A 22814-nucleotide genomic window follows, 5' to 3' on the forward strand; every position below is an offset into this window, starting at 1 on the left:
GAAGTGCCCAGTCCCTCCTGCAGCAAAGCACCACCACAACATGATGCTGCCACCCCGTGCTTCATGGTTGGGATGGTGTTTCTTCGGCTTGCAAGCCTCCCCCTTTTTCCTCCAAACATAACGATGGTCATTATGGCCAAACAGTTCTATTTTTGTTTCATCAGGACATTTCTCCAAAAAGTATGATCTTTGTCCCCATGTGCAGTTGCAAACCGTAGTCTGGCTTTTATATGTCGGTTTTGGAGCAGTGGCTTCTTCCTTGCTGAGCGGCCTTTCAGGTTATGTCGATATAGGACTCCGTTTTCTGTGATAAAGATGATCTTTTGTACCTCTTTCCTCCAGCATCTTCACAAGGTCCTTTGCTGCTGTTCTGGGATTGATTTGCACTTCGCACCAAAGTACTTTCATCTCTAGGAGACAGAACGCGTCTCCTTCCTGAGCGGTATGATGGCTGCGTGGTCCCATGGTGTTTATACTTGCATACTATTGTTTGTACAGATGAACGTGGTACCTTCAGGCATTTGGAAATTGCTCCCAAGGATCAACCAGACTTGTGGAGGTCTACAATTATTTTTCTGAGGTCTTGGCTGATTTCTTTAGATTTTCCCATGATGTCAAGCAAAGAGGCGCTGAGTTTGAAGGCAGGCCTTGAAATACATCCACAGGTACACCTCCAATTGACTCAAATTATGTCAATTAGCTTCTAAAGCCATGAGATCATTTTCTGGAATTTTCCAAGCTGTTTAAAGGCACAGTCAACTTAATGTATGTAAACTTCTGAATTGGAATTTTCATACAGTGAATTATAAGTGAAATAATAAACAATTGTAAACAATTGTTAGAAAAATTACTTGTGTCATGCACAAAGTAGATGTCCTAACCGACTTGCCAAAACTATAGTTTGTTAACAAGAAATTTGTGCAGTGGTTGAAAAACTAGTTTTAATGATTCCAACCTAAGTGTATGTAAACTTCCGACTTCAACTGTATCATATTGTTCTATCTCGTATGTTATCCCCTGAATCAGAATACACTACTCACTCCTGATTCCACAAATGTACTAAAGCTTAGCTAGAGAGCAGAGGGGGAAGATTGTAGTGAATGAGAGAGAGAGTGGTAGAAATCAATAGCAGAGAGAGAGAGGGGGGAAKAATGTGTGAGTGAGAGGAGGATAGTAGACCAAGGATTGATGGAAAGCAATAGCAGAGAGAGAAAGGAAGAATGAGAGAGAGAGAGGGAACACTGAGAACTGAGAGAGCAATGGTGGCTCCAGCTGCTGCTTTTAACTTGGCCCATTATCTCGACCGCTCTATTCCCGGAACACCATACGAAATTACCAACCGTACCCAGCCAGTGATCCCCCTTCATTATCTCATCGTCTTACTCTCTTACTAATCTTCTTCCCTATCTTTCTCTGTCCTCTCCCTCTCCCTCTGCATGTTCTAGAACATGCCCTTTATCTTCCCGCCATCTCTCAGATGATGATTGGGTGCTAGGTTAATTCCCTGTGTGTGTGTTGTCCTCCAGGGGTCAGTGTGGAGTGTTTGAGGCCTGGTTCCTGCTGGTGCAGTGTGCTGACTGGTTGGAGGTGGCCAGCCAGCTACTGGTCTCAGCCAGACCCCAGGACTGTGGCCCCCTGCTGTGGCTCCTCACCTTCTATCACCACCCTACCAACAGGGGGCACCACCGGACACAGCAGCTGGTATGTACTGACTGGCTGGATGGAAGGGGTTACTGTTGTCAACTCCCTCGATACACTGAGTATACCAAACATTATGAACACCTTCCTAATATTAGGTTGCACCCCCTCCCCTTTTGCCCTCAGAACAGCCTTAATTTGCTGGGCATGGACTCTACAAGGTGTCGAACGCGTTCCACAGGGATGCCGGGCCATGTTGAGTCCACAGTTGTGTCAAGTTGGATGGATGTCCTTTGGGTGGTGGACTATTCTTGATACACACGGGAAAAACTCAGCAGTGTTGCAATTCTTGACACAAACTGGTGCACCTGGCACCTACTACCATACCCCGTTCAAAGGCACTTAAATCTTTTGCCTTGTCTTAATGCTTAAAAATATATATTTTTTACCTACCTCCTCCCCTTCATCTACACTGATTGAAGTGGATTTAACAAGTGACATCAATAAGGTATCATATCTTTCACCTGGTCAGTCTATGTCATGGAAATGTTTTGTTTACTCAGTGTAGATGTCGTTGTCCTTACTGACCTGTCATGGCTGGTCTCAGAATAGCTTGGCCAATAGATAGATGAATAATGGACTGAGGGATGAATAATAGATTGCTTCTCCGGGTTAGAAGGAGAGAGGAAGGGAAAACGACATGGAGAGAGGGGAGAGGAGAAAGGGAGAAGGGTGAGGGAGGCTGATATGGTATTGATCCCACTCGGAGTGCGTCTGCCTGGCTATTCCTGGGTTTCATCTCTCCTGTGTCTCCTGGCTGTCTCCTCTCTACCCTGAGGGACCTACACACACGGTGTGTGGTCAGAGAGAAGTTGAGGTCTATAGAGGGCATAACCTTTGGTTGACTCTGAAGACATTCTTTTGCGCCTATCCGTCCGGCCGTTGTCGTGGAAAACGACATTTGAAAACGACAGGCTTCCAGCTGAAGCTAGTTTCCTCCCGTTCCTTCTTTCTGTTTCCAGGTGGCGGCAAGAAAAGTCTGGGATCACCTGAAGTCACTCTTCCTGCTCTCGGCTCCTCCCCTTCCTGCTGACCGACTGCAGTCATTGGCCGGGCTGATGTCAGCCGTCGCCCAGCAGCCGTCCCTGGACTCGCTATTGGTCGTCAGCCTCTTGGTCAACTTTGCAGTTTTCTCCCACAACCCCCTGAGTGGTGCCAGGGAGATAGTCCGCATGGTGAGCTCACAACTTTACCCCTCTTGATGCACGCACACGCAAAACCACACACACAAGGCTGGGCGATATGGCCTAAAAATCATGTCTTGATTTTTTTCAAACTCGTGGGCAATTCACGATATACACTGAGTGTACAAAACATGAAGAGCTTCCTAATATTGAGTTGCACCCGCCTTTTGCCCTCAGAACAGACTTCATTTGTCAGTGCTTCCCACAGTTGTGTCAAGTTGGCTGGATGTCCTTGTTACACACTGGGAACTGTTGAGCGTTAAAAACCAAGCAGCCTTGCAGTTCTTGACACAAACCGGTGCACCTGGGACCTACTACCATACCCCGTTCAAAGGCACTTCAATCTTTTGTCTTGCCCATTCACCCTCTGAATAGCACACATACAACAATCAATGTCTCAATAATTTAAGGCTTAAACCATCCTTATTTAAGCTGTCTCTCCCCCTTCGTCTACACTGATTAAAGTGGATTTAACAAGTAACATCAATAAGGGATCATAGCTTTCACCTTGATTCACCTAGTCAGTCTATATCATGGAAAGAGCAACTGTTCTTAATGTTTTTGTACACTCAGTGTATATCTAAATATTTTTAAACGATTTTCTCTAAATAAGCATTGTTGCATAATTAAAGGTCAAGACCGTGCGTTTCAAACAGTCCGGAGTAACAGGACAAATCCAGGGCATGTAAAGTTATACCTAGGCTAAAGATATATCCTTCCACAACCATAAGATCCACTAATAATGTCATTATTTCATCAAAATAGTTTAACCTGCTTTTTTTGCAATAATTACTGATCTGACTTTCAAGTCTGTCTATAAAAATGCCTTTTTTGTAACAAATTTAACCAGAACCATGCACATCCGCTAATAATGACCAACTTCTTCTAGCAGGAGGAATGATAGAAAATGAACACAGGTCTCATAAACCATCTCTGAAGCACAAGCCCACGTGCTAGGGAGTAGCCAGCTAATCTTTAGAAGTCTAGCCAAGTTGGATCTATTTGCTTGCTAACAAGGTAGAACAGTTGAACTGTTATGAATACACCCTCCTGTCCGTCTCCAACTGTTTGAACAACATGGCCTGTTCACTTTGTTACGATGTTGAAATCCAGTGGCCTACCTGGATTAGATGCTTATTGTTGCCAATTCCTTATATAAATGCATCTTTTAATGCTCATTGCACATTTATAGAACACGGACTACACAGCTAGCGCATAACAGTAGGTAGCTAAAATGCTGCTAGCGGTACCGCAATGCCGCATGCGACAAACTGAGCATTCATTTTCCACAATCATGTTCATTGATACTCCCGTTTTAGTAGGGTCTGCTCTGTAAAGGGTACCGTTAGAAGGGGAATCGACCGTTTCTGTTGGACCAAACCTCAGAAGCAAATAGTGTGTGTGTTTTTTCTCTCCATCCCTCTATACTCATGATGGCATCGCTGTTATGTGAACACAATTTTCTGTCTCTAATATACCTGTGTATAATCGTGTGTGGTGTGTGTTCCAGGTGGTGCAGCAGTCAGGGCTGGTCCGTGAGGCAGTGTGCGTTCTCGACATGGTTGAGCTCCGACTAAACAGAGAGAGAGCCTCCTCCAGCCTCACTGACAGAGTTAAGCTCAGGACCAGGGCTCTTCGGGGCACACTCACACACATGGTACAACACGACACAGACACACAGCCACTATGGCAGCGATGGGATACACACACAGCCGTGCCAGGCTGTTCCACCAACCAGACGCTATGACACTGATCCGCACAAACAGACGCTACAGATACGACAGTGGGAGGACATACAGTCACAACTAGACACCCACACGTATCAGGACACACGCTTAGCTGTGCAAGAGCAACAAGTCATAAAACGTGCCCTAACCCTTCCACTCAGAACACATTCCTCTCATTACACACACATGGGGAAACATCCGTTGATTTGAAGAAGGGAAATGACATGCAACAACACCTGATATGGACACAATGTTTTTCTCTACAGAATGTCTCTACACCAACTATACTGCATTGTATGGTACAAACCTATACTAAAGAAATGTGACGTCAACCCTTCTTCAAGTCTCATTATGAATATGGAAATATTTCTCATTTGTTAATACAATCAGAGTAATGGTCTATAACCTGATCTGAGTCATGTTTTTTTGATTCTGTATATTAGCAGACTCACATGTAGGACAAAACAATAAACTCATATGTACAGTACCAGTCAAAGGTTTGGACACACCTTACAAAATTCAAGGGTTTTTCTTTATTTTTTAAAATGTTCTACATTGTAGAATAATAGTGAAGACATCAAAACTATGAAATAACACATATGGAATCATGTAGTAACCAAAAARGTGTTATACAAATTGAATTATATTTGAGATTCTTCAAATTAGCCACCCTTTGCCTTGATGACAGCTTTGCACACTCTTGGCGTTCTCTCAACCAGCTTCACCTGGTTACGTGGCACCGATATTAATCAGAAACATTTATTCTAGTGTCAAAATTGACTACAAAGTGTAAATAGGATAATTTTGGTCATAAAGTCAGTCTCGTCCAAAACTGAGATTTGCTAGATAATTAGGAAAAAATGGTATGTCACGGAAATACCGTAAGAATTTTCCTTGGGTTTATTTTAATCCCGCCCACAGCTGGCAGCACCGAAGTCATCATCAATTTGGAACTCAGCTGTACGCGATCTGATTATAATGATGCCCATGTGATTATGATGCCCATGTGATTATAATGCCCATGTTATTATGATGCCCATGGTCAGTTTGSTTTGACATTCGACATCCCTATGGGACTAGTTAGAGACATTCAGTAAATTACAAAATGTACATGGGACAATATTTTAAAATGTCAATAGCTCCAAATGTAAATKACTTAACCTCAAACAACTATACATTGCAGAAATTCATAAATATTGAAAGTATTTAATAAGACAACTAAAATATGTGCAATATAGGGTATGTGACCGACCGCCTCGATTCCGTCTTACACTATATATACAAAAGTATGTGGCCAGACCTTCAAATTAGTGGATTCAGCCACACCCATTGCTGACAGTTATATAAAATTGAGCACACAGCCATGCAATCTCCATAGCTAAAATTGGTTCGGGCTAGACCCCTTAGATCCAGTGATTCTGTGCTTCCAACTTTGTGGAAACAGTTTTGGGAAGGCCCTTTCCTGTTTCAGCATGACAATGCCCCCGTGCACAAAGCGAGGTTCATACAGATATGGTTTGTTGAGATCAGTGGGGAAGAACTTGACTGACCTGCACAGAGCCCTGACCTGCACAGAGCCCTGACCTCAACCCCCATCGAACACCTTTGGGAGGATTTGAAAAGCTGACTGCGAGCCAGGCCTAATCGGCCAATATCTAGTGGAAAGCCTTCCCAGATGAGTGGAGGCTGTTATAGAAGCAAAGGGTGGACCAACTCCATATTAATGCCCATTATTTTGTAATGAGATGTTTGACGAACAGGTGTCCACATACTTTTGGTCATGTAGTGTATGTAGCAAAATTAGATTTTATTCTTATTTTTATTTTTTACATTGAATAAAAGTAGAGACTCAGAGCTACAAAATGGTATATCATACACTACAGTTGAGGAACAATGGGAAAGTAATTATGCTTTGAAAGTTGAAAAAACGTGTAACCCCACTTTTGAGAAAATAGCCCTTCAATGTTTTGGTACACCTACTGGAGAGCTCTTTTTTGTATACACCTATTGAGCATTGTTCAGACCCTCTTAAGCCTTTGCCCCACCCATCTCTTAGTGAATTCACATGTTAGGCCATGTGCTAAACAGAGTGAGTAAGCTAGTGTGGTAAACAACCAAAGATGTCAAGACTAAAAGTGGTGAAAGTAGTAGCCTACAATAAGGAAAAACTCCAGGTAAAAATACACTATCTCGTCCTTGGCCTATATCCTAACATGACTTTGGTGCAGGTAATGTTGTTCTTCACATTACCTTCTCTGGTAAAAACACTATATTAAATAAAATCAATGTTTATTTGTCACATGCACAGGATACAAAGGTGTAAACGGTACAGTTTTACTTACATATTCGATTCGTAGCAATATCAAAAAACAGAGTGTCCAGATAAAAATATTCACTAATTATTAGATGATGCTTACCCAGACACACTTGTTTAAATTGGTCATGCTATAACCACTCCCCAGCCGCTATAACCACTCCCCAGCCACATCCAGCTAAGTGGATGGGTCACTATTGTCTAGACATGTTCATGAAATACAGTAGATGGCCGTAATCACCGCCAGACACACCTGGCTAACTTGATGGGTCATGTAATGTAGATAGCTAGCTAAAAAATAAACCATAATCCCAATCCATACTATTAGTAATACAAACTGATTGTCATAGCTGTAGTATGAATCTGCAGGTGGCTTCCAGACACAAGACCTGGTTAGACTGTTTCAAAGGGTGGGTGAGAAGGGTGAGTGACTGTAGCTGTACTGTTTTTTGCAGAATGAATGTACAAACGATCCCACGTTCGAACACACAAGAAACACTCACATCAAAGCACACCTCCAAGACCCAAATCTCCACATCAAAGGACACCTCCAAGACCCAAATCTCATTCTCAGTCGCATTTCCTAATGAGGAGAATTGAAACTGAGGCTAAATCAGAAAGTTCAGTAAAGAGGCATTATTACATTTATAAAAATGCCATGAGAATAGTCTTTATTTTCCGATTCCTATATTTTTGAGAATTCTGGAGAACATAACTATGGGTGTCCCAAATGACACCATATTCCCATTATAGTGTACTACTTTTGCCCAAAGTCAAAGGGCTAATAGGGCACTGGTCAAAAGTAGTGCACTATATAGGAAATAGGGTGCCATTTAGGACGCAACCCTATCTACACATCACCTATTACTATTAGTATGTACAGTACAGTGCTTTAACTTCATTGATCATGCAGGAAAGAAAACAGGTTGGCGTTTGATCTTCCTGTCTGGAGGGGAAGTAGTGAGAGCATTACTTTCTCAGTGTTTCCTCTCCCTTCCATGTCCCAAGGCGGGCAGCTGGGCAGCCTATAAAAGAGAACAGTGGGAGAAAAGAGAGCTGCTATGAGAACAGACAATAACAGCTGGTGTACAGTTCATAATACAGTCATGGGAGTATTTTGCTTCCCAAATGAAACCCTTTCCCCTGTATAGTGCACTACTTTTGACTAGGACCCATAGGCATAGCACACTTCAGTGCATTCCGAAACTATTCACTTTTTACACATTTTGTTATGTTACATCCTTATTCTAAAATTGATTAAATCGTTTTTCCCCTCATCAATCTACCCCATAATGACAAAGCAACAACGATGTAAATATCACATATTACATAAGTATTCAGACCCTTTACTCAGTACTTTGTTGAAGCACCTTTGGCAGCGATTACCACCTCGAGTCTTCTTGGGTATGACGCCACAAGCTTGGCACACCTGTATTTTGGGTGTTTCTCCCATTTTTCTCTGCAGAYCCTCTCAATCTCTGTCAGGTTGGATKGGGAGTGTCGCTGCACTGCTATTTTCAGGTCTCCAGAGATGTTCGATCGGGTTCAAGTCCGGGCTCTGGTTGGGCCACTCAAGGACATTCAGAGACTTGTCCCGAAGCCGTTGTCTTGGCTGTGTGCTTAGGGTCGTTGTCCTGTTGGAAGGTGAACCTTCGCCCCAGTCGGAGGTCCTGAGCGCTCTGGAGCAGGTTTTCATCAAGGATCTCTCTGTACTTTGCTCCGTTCATCTTTCCCTCAATCCTGACTAGTCTCCCAGTCCCTGCCACTGAAAAACATCCCCACAGCATGATGCTGCCACCATCATGCTTCACCGTAGGSATGGTGCCAGGTTTCCTCAAGATGTGATGCTTGGCATTCAGGCCAAAGAGTTCAATCTTGGTTTCATCAAATCAGAGAATCTTGCTGTCATGTGCCTTTTACTGAGTAGTGGCTTCTGTCTGGCCACTCTACCATGAAGCCCTGATTAGTGGAGTGCTGCAAAGATAGGAGAACCTTCCAGAAGGACAACCATCTCCACAGAGGAACTCTGGAGCTCTGTCAGAGTGACCATGGGGTTCTTTGTCACCTCCCTGACCAAGGCACTTCTCCTCCGATTGCTCAGTTTGGCCAGGTGGCCAGCTCTAGGAAGAGTCTTGGTGGTTCCAAACTTCTTTCATTTAAGAAAGATGGAGGCCACTGTGTTCTTGGGGACCTTCAATGCTGCAGMCATTTTTTGGGCACCCTTCCCCAGATCTGTGCCTCGACACAATCCTGTCTCGGGGCTCTACGGGCAATTCCTTTGACCTCATGGCTTAACTTTTGCTCTGACATGCACTGTCAACTGTGGGACCTTACATAGACAGGTGTGTGCCYTTCMAAATCATTTACAATCAWTTGAATTTACCACAGGTGGACTCTAATCAAGTTGTAGAAACATCTCAAGGATGATCAATGGAAACAGGATGCACCTGAGCTCAATTTCACAGTCTCATAGCAAAGGGTCTGAATACTTATGTAAATAAGGTATTTATTTWYTTTWTTTWWTATATAMAWTWGATTWTTTTTCTCTAAAAACYWGTTTTTGCTTTGTGTGTTTTGCATTTCCGAATGCACTGTATATAGGGAATGTGCTCTGGTCAAAAGTAGTGTACTAAATAGAGAATAGGGTGCCATTTGGTATGCATCCGCTGAGGGTATCAGTCATGTGTGTTGTTGCGTAGCTCTTCAGGGCTGGAGGATGATGCCGATGGCTGTCTGTCTGGTCGTGTGTTGGTATGGGCTGGACTCCTGTTCCTGCTGAACTGAGCCAGTCATTCAGTAGTACTGTTATCAGCTCAGTAGGCACAGGAGGCACAGTCCTAGACTAGTCCTCGCTCTCTTCTTCAACATTTTGTAATGAAATGTTGCCTTTGGTCTTTGTTGCTGAGACACGCCTGCATCTCTGGGAGGCAAGCCTCTTTCAGTCTTCCAATATGAATTGAGGGCCTATATTCGACCACAATGCAACAGTACATCTCACTAAAAGCGGTTAAGTAAGAACAGGTGGCCGTAATTCTAACATGGCTCAGAGTTCCATTCATGCATTCAGCTCCATATTAAAACACCAATAGCAAGTCAGAGGTGATGGAGCCTAGCTGGGAAAACAGTTAGTCCCACGCCAGGAATATGGCACCTCACAGTAAGCTTATAAAAATAGAAAAAAGTGAGGTTTACTTAGGATATTAAAGTGAACAAATGTAGGTTTACTTCTGGCATTAGAGTGAAAATGTCCTTTCTATACATTTTCATCGTGCTTTGATGTGCAAGCCCATTTCCCTTCCATTAGGCTGTAATAAATCAGGCTTTAGATATCGTCTCCGATGGTAATTCCTCTCTTTTAGAAGCCTTTGATAGTCATTACTCTTGTAACAGGCCCTAAATATAGCATTTTCCAGTCAGGCTCCACATGGACCTAATTTCTAATTCACACATCTGTCCTCGCTTACAGCGGCCATTTTGTTAGAGAAAGAAAAGACCATAGGGCTATACCAGCTCTCCTACTGCTTTCCATCCCGCCACTGACCACACCACAATTACCTTTCCAGTCCAGTATGTTCATTCTGATCCATTGGTCGGGATGCAATCAAAAGTGCGTTACAGAGCAGCACAAAGCATTGGCCACAATGCGCCTTTTGAAGGCAATTTTCCTGACATTTTGCCGATGTCAGCTCATGCATAATCACCTTTTTTTTTTTAAAGTCAAGTGCAATGCTCTTGGCGGAAACGCGCCTTTGATTGACTCCGGGGCCATTGATTAGTTACGGTCTGAGCTTGTTCAACGTCGACAGATTTATTTCCGTTTCCATACGCTCAAAGAAGAGATGGCGTTGAGCGATCGGATAGTTCTTATAGCAAAGATCCACCATAGATACTGCTGTACCGAATTGAACTTGGACATGTTTGTTAGTGCTGCTGGAGTTTGAAAATAAGAGGACAACGAAAAGGAGGAGGAAGGTAAGGAAGTGGAAGAAGACGGTCCTCCAGGGCCCATTGTCAAAGTGGCTCACTGAGCACTGAGCAGCAGCATTAGCAATGCCTGTCTTCCTCATTTTCATTAGCACTGTCTCCTGTGTCCCACATCCCTCCCCATCACCATCAGTCCACCCGGAGAGAGAGAGCGAGCGAGCTCACAGAGACAATGAAGGAGAGAAAATAGAGAGGATGACGAGAGAAACTGAGAAAAGGGAGGGGAGAGAGAATAGAGAGAGGGTGACGAGAGCGACGGAGACCGAATGGGCAGGAGAGCATAACGCTAGGCTTATTAGTAACTGCAGCACATCAAACTTAGGAGACTCAAAGTTTGAATTCCCACGGAGCACGCACACTCCCTCACTACTGACTCCCTACTGTACATCTCCACTCCAGCGTAGGGTATCTTCAGACATGYAGAGACAGGAGACAGGAATTTATCTTGCATGCAAAACTGTTCATATGGTTTACACATTGGGGGAGGAGGGAAATAGTGTCAACTTATCCTCTCATTCCACCTCTCTCCATTGTTCTCTCTTTCTTTGTCGGATTCTGTGCGTCATTCTCTCCTTAGGTGCAGAACTTAGCCACTGTGAACAAAGGAGATCAATCACTGTTCACCAATCAGCTAAGCTCTGTACCTGGTGGGAGAGAGGTCACTGCCTGACTGGTGGACACACACACAGACACACAATGCACAGGGCTGCACATGGACACCCACATAGACGCACACGATCCAAAAGTTTGCCCCTCTCCCCTACATGGGGCCTCTCATCATCACCCACACAAACACACCCTGTCAGATCATCATGTCTTATTTGACTTTATTATTGCAAGCGGCTGAGCGGTGGAGCCTCCGGTTGTCATGGCAGCCGGCAGGGTCTGGCCTGGGTGGTAATCCCTGGCAATGTGATTTTATCTTAAGTCACAAATCAGCACGCCAGGAACCCTCCCAGAGCAGACATGAAAGACCAGGATACTCTCTCTCTCTTTCTTTTCTCCCATTCTCTCTCTTTTCTTCTTTTTATCCCTAGCTCAGTTGTGCCAGGAACCCTCAGAATCCTGACATTAAAGGCGAGACCTGTCAATCCTCGCTCTCCCTTTCTCTCACACCGTCTCTCCCTTTTCCCCCCAGCGTCATCACACCAGGAACCATTACAGCCTAGACATGAAAGGCCAAACCGGTGGCGTTCTCTCTCTCACTCTCCCTCTCCTTCTATCCTCCTCTACCATTCGCTACGCTCCGCTACACCGGCGATATGCCCCTCAGTAAGCGGATCAGGAGGTATTCCACAGGCATGTACAGGCCGAAGACAAGGAAAGAGAGAGGGTGAGAAGGAAGGAAAGCTTGGACTGGCCGTCTTGTCATTGACGGACAGGGAGACATGTTATTGTGGACAGTGACAGAGAGCCACTGTGACAGGAGGCTGACGGACTGTGGCCCCAGCAGAGTGTGCGTGCGCGCGTGTAAAGTGATTTGTCAGAGTAGACAGACAGAGCGCTCGCCTGGAAAACCTTTCTCCTCCCCTCTGCACACACATAAAGCTGTCCTCTGTGTTTGTGTGGATGAAAGCACCCTTCACGTCTTGCTCTTGCTTGGCCACGGCCTGAAAAAGGATTTATCTATCTGTGTGGTGAGGCCTGTATGTCTCTCTGCTTGATCTAGACAAGTATTTAGCAGCACCTCTGAAAAGAACCGCCTTCTCATATATAAAGTGCATTCGGAAAGTATTCAGACCCCTTGACTTTTCCCACATTTTGTTACGTTACAGCCTTATTCTAAAATTGATAAAATTGTTTTTTTCCTCAATCTACACACAATACCCCATAATGACAAAGCAAAAACAGGTTTTTAGATTTTTTAAACAAATGTATTAAAAATAAAAACAGAAATACCTTATTTACATATTCAGACCCTTTGCTATGAGACTCAAAATTGAGCTCAGGTGCATCCTGTTTCCATTGATCATCCTTGAGATGTTTCTACAACTTGATTGGAGTCCACCTGTGGTAAATTCAATTGATTGGACATGACTTGGAAGTGGGCTAGGTAGCCTGAATGGCCCGTGCTTTCTTAGRACAAGTTCTAGTGTTTCTGCTCTACTCCTTTAAAAGAGACCAGTCCTCACTCCTTCTCCCTCTCGGTCTGAATCATAAATCTCTTCTATTCTCCTCGATGGGAGGGAAGAAACAAATAAAACCCTTGCTGTTATGAGAAGCCGGACACCACCTTCCCTCCCAGTGGGTGACAATGCAGTTACAAACACACACACACACACAGAGGAATTTCAGGGTAAACACAGTAAAAAGCTGCACAGGGCTAACTGGAGACACAGTCCTCTCTCTCCTTCTCTACTGTCCGTTTGTTTGAGGAACACATTCCCAAATTCCTGCCCTGACAAACACATCCTGACGGCGCTCCTGAGAAACCACAGAAAAGGCAGCGTTCTGAGCTCTCTCTCTCTCTCACTCTCACACACACACACACAGAGAGAGAGAGAGCTCAAGGAGGAATGTGTGAGAGAGGTGGCCAAGTCACTACACCCCAAAACAAAGAGTGCTTTTACAGTAGCACTCCGAAACAAGACCCAGTACACCCATCTAAACGTGGCAGAGGAGCTAGAGAAAACATAGCACTGAAGAGGACGTATATGTCTGCCCACTATCTACTATACTGAGGCTAGCGATAATACAAAATAGTTTCAGAGCAATATGATCCCACTTTAGCCAGGGCATAATCAACAAGGGACCATTATCACTTTTAACATAATCATGTTCAGAAACAAATGGTACCTATGATTATGAGATGGCACAGCTGGGTGGGTCAGTACCTTTTTGTGTGCCACCTCATAGGACCATCTCCTCTACCACCCTGCGAGCTGATTGGTCCATTTCGTTCTGGACCAATGAGAGGCAGCGCCTGGCCAGCGCCTGTTGCCTAGAGTCCTCTTGAACCATCAGCTCCCCGTACAGATAAACACCCATGGCCTGGAGAGACAACACACACAAATACAATCAGCCTAACATACAGATACACACCCACAACATGCTTTTGCACAAGAGTCTGTGTTGTGTGAGAGAGAGGCAGCGTGTGTGTGTGTTACCTGGTCGTGTACGAGGAAGTGCTCCACATCTCCATAAGCCTGAGCGTATTTATGTTTGACCACCAGCTCACACCAGCGATGCCTCACCTGAAACACACATATTGGAAGAGCTCATGATAGGAGCCATACAAAACACTTTAGACCAGCAAGCTCTCCCTCTCTCTCACACACTCACTCTCTCTGCATGTGTGTGTGTGTGTGTGTGTGTAGGATGGTGCCTGGCCTTTTTCCCAGAGGATCAATGGGAGCTCTGTTACCACGGTGACCGGAGAGATCAGAGACTGGCTCTGTCCCCGCCTCCATCATCATCCCTCCTCATGTTTTTGTGTGCGTGCGTGCGTTCGTGCATGTGTGTTTTAGCCTTACGCTGTTATTCTACTAGCCTCGTGACGGGAGTGATTTGTGATTTATTGCTACGGGGGGGTGTTTTTCTCTCTCTCCTAGACGATAAATTCACCTAGATGGAAGCAGCAATACTGAGGATTCTTTTTCCTTCTCATGTCTCGCTTGATGATTCACACACCCACACAGATGTATGGACTGACACACACATGCGCACACACTCTGTTTTCCCTTCCACCTGGTGTGGGGGGCGTGAGAAGCAGAGCTGGGCAACGCTCCTTTGATAACAGCGTCTCTGAACGCTCCCTTTACCTCTGCAGCCTTCTGAATAAACATGAGCTTCATAGGCCTCAGATGACCCCTCTCTCTCTCTCTCTTATAATATAAACCGGGAATTGATTGAAAGTTCCTGGAATTTTGCAACGGTAGTAATATCACATCACTTACTGCCGTTTCAGTGCTTTATTTCTCTCTTTCCCGCTCTTTTTTCCCACCTTGCTCTTTCAATAGGTCCAGCAGCCTTTTCTTTTTCAGATCCCAACCTCTTTCGTGTCTCTCATTTTTGCAATCAATCAATCCTGCTCGTGACATCCTGGATATGTGTGTGTGTGTGGGGTAATAAATGTAGGAATGTCCTGTGTAATTGGTGCGTCTCCCCTCAAGAGAGAGACAGAGGCCCAGTGAGGGGGGTAAGAAGGGGGTGAGAGGGGCACCAGGCAGCTGGCTACCCCAAGGGCTCTCCCCAGGAATGCAACCCAGCACAGAGAGCAGCTGCTGGGGCTGCGTGGGGCAGCAGAGCAGGGTGGCCTGGAGGGCGTTCAAACAGATACGCACATTAATTACAATACATGTTGGCCTAAACTTGCTGATCATGTTCCTTCCCTGCACTGTAAAGGGGTTGCTGTGAATTTGACAGTAACTTACAGGCAGCTAATTGGCAAGTAATTTACTGTATTTCGTATTGCAGTAATGTAAACATGGTATCAAAGCAAGTACTATGTAATGACACAGTACAATATCGTAGAATTGACTGTATTACACTGTAATCGTAATGTATTAATGAATGAATGAATGAATGGATGAATTAAATAAATTAATTGACGGGAGTGAGGTTTGTATTTCAATGTATTATTATTGTAATTACAGGGGATTGGTGCAAGCAGGTTGGCTGCAAGGTAGTGTTTACATATCACAGCACATCAATGAATATTTAGTGTTTTATATCCCTTCCATTTCTAAAGGCCTTAACATACCACCCTGCATACCACTGCTGGCTTGCTTCTGAAGCTAAGCAGGGTTGGTCCTGGTCAGTCCCTGGATGGGAGACCAGATGCTGCTGGAAGTGGTGTTGGAGGGCCAGTAGGAGGCACTCTTTCCTCTGGTCTAAAAAATATCCCAATGCCCCAGGGCAGTGATTGGGGACACTGCCCTGTGTAGGGTGCTGTCTTTCAGATGGGACGTTAAATGGGAGTCCTGACTCTCTGAGATCATTAAAGATCCCATGGCACTTATTGTAAGAGTAGGGGTGTTAACCCTGGTGTCCTGGCTAAATTCCCAATCTGACCCTCAAACGATCACGGTCACCTAATAATCCCTAGTTTACAATTGGCTCATTCATCTCTCCCCTGTAACTATTCCCCAGGTCGTTGCTGTGAATGAGAACGTGTTCTCAGTCAACTTACCTGGTAAAATAATGGATGTTTTTTCCCATACTGGAAGAGACTATAGGGCAAAACAGGCCAAAATGCTCAACCATTTAAGGTTCAAGACTTAATGCCAATCTGTCTCCTATACATTTTAAATTGGTAAAGCACTATTACTAATGGCTGCAACAAATATAGCCTCTTACAAGGCACGCCAACAATACCATGCACCCACTAGTGGTCAAAAGGTTTTTGTCGCTCCAAAAATACGGTACAGCACTGTATTCTGCGGGATGGAATTACAGTACCATTCAAAATACAGCAATTCTTTCCCCACCCACATAATTTTACCACAATGCACCATCATTTACAGTATACTGCAGTAAAACGTTTTCACAGTATTTTATTGTTGATAATATCCAAAATGTGTTAATAAATGACAGTTTTCCATTATAGTCTGGTAAAAGGTTACTGTATGTCTAAATTATTTTAAAACAGAGTAAAACATCTTTATGAAACGCAGATGCCAACCCTGCAGTTCTCTGTCTATCTGTCTTATTCTCTCTCTCTCGTCCTCCTGCTCTGCTTCTACACACGAGGACTGTCTTTGGTGTGGTTTGGTGTAACAGACTCCTTTCCTCTCTGATAGGACCCTTCAACCTAGCGTGGGCAATAAGGCCTTCTGTGGTACAATGTGCCCTGTATGCTTGACCGACAGATGGCCCACACACACACACACACACACGCGCACGCGTAAGCACCAACCCACACATCACGAGACAAACATGAAAGGAAGCGAGCCACAGTCACGCATTCACTCTCATACATGCACACACATACTGTACTCATACAGTACACTGCCACATGCAGTCACACACACACACACACACACACATGGGTCGTTCCACCTCAAAAACCACAATAGGATTTCGACACCCACAATCTCAGATTGTTCTGCTATGATTTCTGTTAGAAACTGGTAAGATTGGCATTCTTGCAACATTATTTTGTTGAAATATAATTAGATCTCTGAGAAATTAAGCTAATTGATTGCAACCAAATTGGCAATTTTCTCTTATAGTACCTAACATCTGATTTGGACCAAGCTTTTTTCTAACAATGAGTTAAAACATGACAAATTCAAAGAAATGGTCAAAAGCCCTCCACGGGCCCCCAACACCAATCCCACCCCAACAATGAGTATACAGTATCAGTTCTCTATGTTTGACAAGTGGTATGGAGCTGCGGCTCAGAGTATTACTTCTTCATACTATGTAATGTATTCTCAGTGTATTTGATGATGTTTTTATCCCCTGTTCAGAGAAATTAGTCATTGAAGTTGTTAGGTTTATGTAACATACTACATCCGTGGGTAGCTTTTGACCAATTTCTGGATTCCTCATGTCTTACCTATTGTTGGAAAAAAGTTTGGTCTAAATCAGATGTTAGGTACTATATTTATTGAATATTATATGAATCCTATAAATAAAAATGGCCAATTTGGGTGCAATCAAATTAGCTTAATTTCTCAAAGATCAAATTGTATTTCAAATAAATAATGTAGCAGGAATACTTATCTTATCTGTTTCTAACTACAGAAACGATTTCAGAACAATCTGAGATGGTGGGTGTCATGACTTGCTGAAATGAAATGGAAAGACCCACATGCGTTGAAGCCAGTGCTCGCACGCTATCCTTCGCACTACATTAAATACTCACACACACATCTCACACACATTCTACACCATTCAAATGGAAGGACAGAGCACTAACCATAACTGACAGCACCTCAAGCGTGATGAATTCCCACACTTTAACCAGCTACACCTCCATGAAGTAAACACTGCTAACCTAACATAACAGGGGAGACGTGATGCTGCACTTAAGCTTTTATTTATTGAACTTTTCAAACACATTGATCATTCATTTTGTGRAAAGGTTGGAGGGTAAGAAAGAAAAAGCATTGGAGGAATGGCTGGACACACGTGCGTATGTGTCTGTRTGACAACTCAGGTTATTTTTAGGGACCATTTAGTTTCCCCCCCTGGTATCTGTAGATGAACATGTCTGTTGGCCTCCTACCCCCAGCCAGACTGCAGAGGCCCAGACAGAGACCTTCTCATGTTGAACCACTGAAGGCCAGCCAAGTACTGTACACTCACATCCTTTACAGTCTTTTATTCTTACACCCAATTGATTCTTAGAAGTGAAGTACATTCTCAGTAGGAAGTCTTTCATTCCTGGCTTAAGATGTTCATTTTTTTAATAGGTCCCAACAAAAGATGCTCAGTTCGGTTCAACTAAAACGTAAATGGTGTTGATAATGTAGCCCTACAGTACATACTGTACAGTATACTGAACATTTCACAGCACCAAACACTTACTGCATGACTACCGTAAATGGACTAACATCTGAGTTACACATCAGTTATTGATTTCTCCTTCCAAAAAGGTCATAGACAGTAATGACTATGGCTTCATATAAGAGAGGAAAAATGTATCGACTCATTCTTTTCAAGACAGGGCATGTGTTAATGACAGCTTAACTTGTTTAGTTTCCAGCGTTAACACAGCTGTGCTTACTCTGACTGCTGCACTTAATGCTGCACTTAATGCTAGAGTACAGTAAAGCCCCTACACACACACACACACACACACACACACACACACACACACACACACACACACACACACACACACACACACCTGTCTCTTATACACATCTAGATGTGTATAAGAGACCACACACACACACACACACACACACACACACACACACACACACACACACACACACACACACACGTAACTCCCACCACAACCCCCCACACACCTTATCCTACGCATAAACACCATTAAAGTGTAAAATGTGGGCTAACACACTTTTGTGAAGTTAGCTAACACACTTTTGTACATCGCGCTGTAACGTACAATTTACCTTATTTTAGCGCCTCAAAAACGTAATACTTCCAGGTCAACTGTAATATGAATACCATTGTAAAGCACAATTTCTACCCCTTTCCAGCAAAATCAATGACGAGACCTTCATGCTGCCCGTCTTTGCATGATTGAAGAAGGCACTGAGCTCCGTCGAGTCTTTAAAAAGATTGACGGGTGGGGAAGTGAAACCTACTGCGTCCCAGCTAGCACAGTGGATCTGGGCCGATTCCGTCTGAGTTGGGGCACTCGGCTGACGTCATGTGGCCCGAGTCTGGGCCGCATTCGGCAGTATTACTTATGGCTACGATGCGGGGATTGAGCTCGGGCCGATTCCAGTGTGAGTTATCTGGCCCAAATGTATTAGTTGGGGCTCGGGCCGATTGGGGCTACTCTCTGGCAGATGATTGCACGGGCTGCTTTATATAATGAACATTTAATTATTTATTTTTCCATATTTTCTCATTGTTTCTGTGATCAAAACAATACAATTAACATTTAAATGAAATTCTTTAAGAGTCCTGTATGTTGTATTTCCTTGGTGCAAGGCAATTGATAAGCATTAAAAACTTTGTGGATGGAATCTCCCAAGTGGCGCAGCAGTCTAAGACACTGCATCGCAGTGCAAACTTAGGGGTTTTGTCCTGTTGGAAAGTGAACCTTCGCCCCGGTCTGAGGTCTTGAGTGCTCTGGATCAGGTTTTCATCAAGGATCTCTCTGTACTTTGCTCCGTTCATCTTTCCCTCCATCCTGACTTGTCTCACATTCCCTGCCAAAGAAAAACATCCCCACAGCATGATGCTGTCACCACCATGCTTCATCGTAGGGATGGTGCCAGGTTTCATCCAGACGTGACGCTTGACATTCAGGCGAAAGAGTTCAATCTTGGTTTCATCAGACCAGAGAATCTTGTTTCTTATGGTCTGAGAGTCCTTAAGTGCCTTTTGGCAAACTCCAAGCGGGCTGTCATGTGCCGTTTACTGAGGAGTGGCTTCCATCTGGCCACTCTACCATAAATGCCTGATTTGTGAAGTGCTGCAGAGATGGTTGTCCTTCTGGAAGTTTCTTCCATCACCACAGAGAACCTCTGAAGCTCTGTCAGAGTGACCATCGGGTTCTTGGTCACCTCCCTGACCAAGGCGGACATGAACTGTTCAGAGGAGAGTGCGTGAATCAGGCTTCATGGTCAAATTGCTTCAAAGAAACCACTACTATTTTTATTTAAACTAGGCAAGTCAGTTATTAAGAACAAAKTCGTATTTACAATGACGGCTTAGGAACAGTGGGTTTACTGGCTTGTTCAGGAGCAGAACGACATAAGTTTTACCATGTCAGCTCGGGGATTTGATCTAGCAACCTTTCGGTTACTGGCCCAAGGCTACCTGCCGCCCCAAAGGACAACAATAAAATAAGAGACTTTCTTGGGTCAACAAACACAAGCAAAGGACATTAGACCGGTGGAAATCTGTCCTTTGGTCTGATGAGTCCAAATGTGAGATTTTTGGTTCCAACCGCTGTGTCTTTGTGAGACACAGAGTAGGTGAACGGATGCAAATAGTCTGGGTAGCCATTTGATTAGATGTTCAGGAGTCTTATGGCTTGGGGGTAGAAGCTGTTTAGAAGCCTCTTGGACCTAGACTTGGCGCTCTGGTACCGCTTGCTGTGWGKTAGCAGAGARAACAGTCTATGACTAGGGTGGCTGGAGTCTTTGACAATTTTTAGGGCCTTCCTCTGACACCGCCTGGAATAGAGGACCTGGATGGCAGGAAGCTTTGCGCCAGTGATGTACTGGACCATACGCACTACCCTCTGTAGTGCCTTGCGGTCGGAGGCCGAGCAGTTGCCATACAAGGCAGTGATGCAACCAGTCAGGATGCTCTCGATGGTGCAGCTGTAGAACCTTTTGAGGATCTGAGGACCCATGCCAAATATTTTCAGTCTCCTGAGGGGGAAAAGGTTTTGTTGTGCCCTCTTCACGACTGTCTTGGTGTGCTTGGACCATGTAGTTTGTTGGTGATGTGGGCACCAAGGAACTTGAAGCTCTCAACCTGCTCCACTACAGCCCTGCCGATATGAATGGTGGCGTGCTCGGTCCTCCTTTTCCTCGGCCCACAATCATATCCTTTGTATTGATCACATTGAGGGAGAGGTTGTTGTCCTGGCATCACACGGCCAGGTCTCTGACCTCCTCCCTATAGGCTGTCTCTTTCTTGTCGGTGATCAGGCCTACCACTGTTGTGTCATCGGCAAACTTAATGATGGTGTTGGAGTCGTGCCTGGCTGTGCAGTCATGAGTGAACAGAGAGTACAAGTGGGAACTGAGCACGCACCCCTGAGGGACCCCTGTGTTGAGGATCAGCGTGGCGGATGTGTTGTTACCTACCCTTACCACCTGGGGGCGGCCCGTCAGGAAGTCCAGGATCCAGTTTCAGAGGGAGGTGTTGAGTCCCAGGGTCCTTAGCTTATTGATGAGCTTTGAGGGCACTATGGTGTTGAACGCTGAGCTGTAGTCAGTGAAGAGCACTCTCACATAAGTGTTCCTTTTGTCCAGGTGAGAAAGGACAGTGTGGAGTGCAATAGAGATTGCATCCTCTGTGGATCTGTTAGGGTGGTATGCAAATTGTACTGGGTCTAGGGTTTCTGTGATAATGGTTTTGATGTGAGCCATGACCAGCCTTTCCAAGCATTTCATGGCTACAGACGTGAGTGCTTCGGGTCGGTAGGCATTTAGGCAGGTTGACTTAGTGTTCTTGGGCACAGAGACTATGGTGGTCTGCTTAAAACATTTAGGTTTTACAGACTCGCACAGTGAGAGGTTGAAAATGTCAGCACATGCTCGGAGTACATGTCCTGGTAATCCGTCTGGCCCTGCAGGCTTGTGAATGTTGACCTGTTTAAAGGTCTTACTCACATTGGCTGCAAAGAGCGTGATCACACAGTCGTCCGGAACAGCTGGTGCTCTCATGCATGTTTCAGTGTTATTTGCCTCGAAGCGAGCATAGAAGTAGTCGTTTGGTAGGCTCGTGTCACTGGGCAGCTCTTGGCTGTGCTTCGCTTTGTAGTCTGCAATGGTTTGCAAGCCCTGCCACATCCGACGAGCGTAGGAGCCGTTGTACTACAATTCAATCTTAGTCCTGTATTGACACTTTGTCTGTTTAATGGTTCTTCGGAGAGCATAGCAGGATTTCTTATTAGCTTCCGGGATAGAGTCCCGATCCTTGCTCTAATCTTTAGCTCAGTGCGGATGTTGCCTGTAATCCATGGCTTCTGGTTGGGGTATGTACAGTTGAAGTCTGAATTATACATACACTTAGGTTGGAGTCATTAAAACTAGTTTTGCAACCACTCCACAAATGTCTTGTTAACAAACTATAGTTTAGGGAAGTCGGTTAGGACATCTACTTTGTGCATGACAAGTAATTTTTCCAACAATTGTTTACAGACAGATTATTTCACTTACAATTCACTGTATCACAATTCCAGTGGGTCAGAAGTCAAAGTTGACTGTGCCTTTAAAACAGCTTGGAAAAATCCAGAAAATTATGTCATGGCTTTAGAAGCTTCTGATAGGCTAATTGACATAATTTGCGTCAATTGGAGGTGTACCTGTGGATGTATTTCTAGGCCTACCTTCAAACTCAGTGCCTCTTTGCTTGACATCATGGGAAAATCAAAAGAAATCAGCCAAGACTTCAGAAAAATAATTGTAGACCTCCACAAGTCTGGTTCATACTTGGGAGCAATTTCCAAATGCCTGAAGGTACCATGTTCATCTGTACAAACAATAGTACGCAAGTATAAACACCATGGGACCACGCAGCCGTCTGTCTCCTAGAGATGAAAGTACTTTGGTGCGAAAAGTGACAATCAATCCCAGA

General features: G+C 44.4%; 2 protein-coding genes across 5 annotated transcripts in view; one reads left to right on the forward strand and one right to left on the reverse strand.

Moving 5' to 3' along the window:
- Nucleotides 1-5099, forward strand: part of fancc (FA complementation group C) — a 47206-nt gene extending 42107 nt beyond the window's left edge. For all 3 annotated transcript variants that reach the window (XM_070447104.1, XM_070447105.1, XM_070447106.1), the window contains 3 exons: nt 1527-1701; nt 2661-2873; nt 4393-5099. In XM_070447104.1, the coding sequence (XP_070303205.1) occupies nt 1527-1701; nt 2661-2873; nt 4393-4629 (625 nt within the window). In that variant the 3' untranslated portion in view covers nt 4630-5099. The remainder of the gene's footprint in view (nt 1-1526; nt 1702-2660; nt 2874-4392) is intronic.
- A 1298-nt stretch (nt 5100-6397) lies between these two features.
- aopep (aminopeptidase O (putative)) overlaps nt 6398-22814 on the reverse strand; it is a 111743-nt gene continuing 95326 nt past the window's right edge. The window contains exons 14-16 of one of the 2 annotated variants that reach the window (XR_002878689.2): nt 14015-14101; nt 13704-13898; nt 6398-7948 (exon numbers count right to left, since the gene is read on the reverse strand). Coding sequence is in view for 1 of the 2 variants with exons in the window: in XM_024001931.2 (XP_023857699.1) it covers nt 13758-13898; nt 14015-14101 (228 nt within the window). In the remaining variant the exon portion in view is untranslated. The remainder of the gene's footprint in view (nt 7949-13703; nt 13899-14014; nt 14102-22814) is intronic. The other variant, XM_024001931.2, reaches the window with a different exon arrangement.

This window comes from Salvelinus sp. IW2-2015, linkage group LG15, assembly GCF_002910315.2.
Source record: "Salvelinus sp. IW2-2015 linkage group LG15, ASM291031v2, whole genome shotgun sequence".
In the NCBI taxonomy this organism is placed as follows: domain Eukaryota; kingdom Metazoa; phylum Chordata; class Actinopteri; order Salmoniformes; family Salmonidae; genus Salvelinus; species Salvelinus sp. IW2-2015.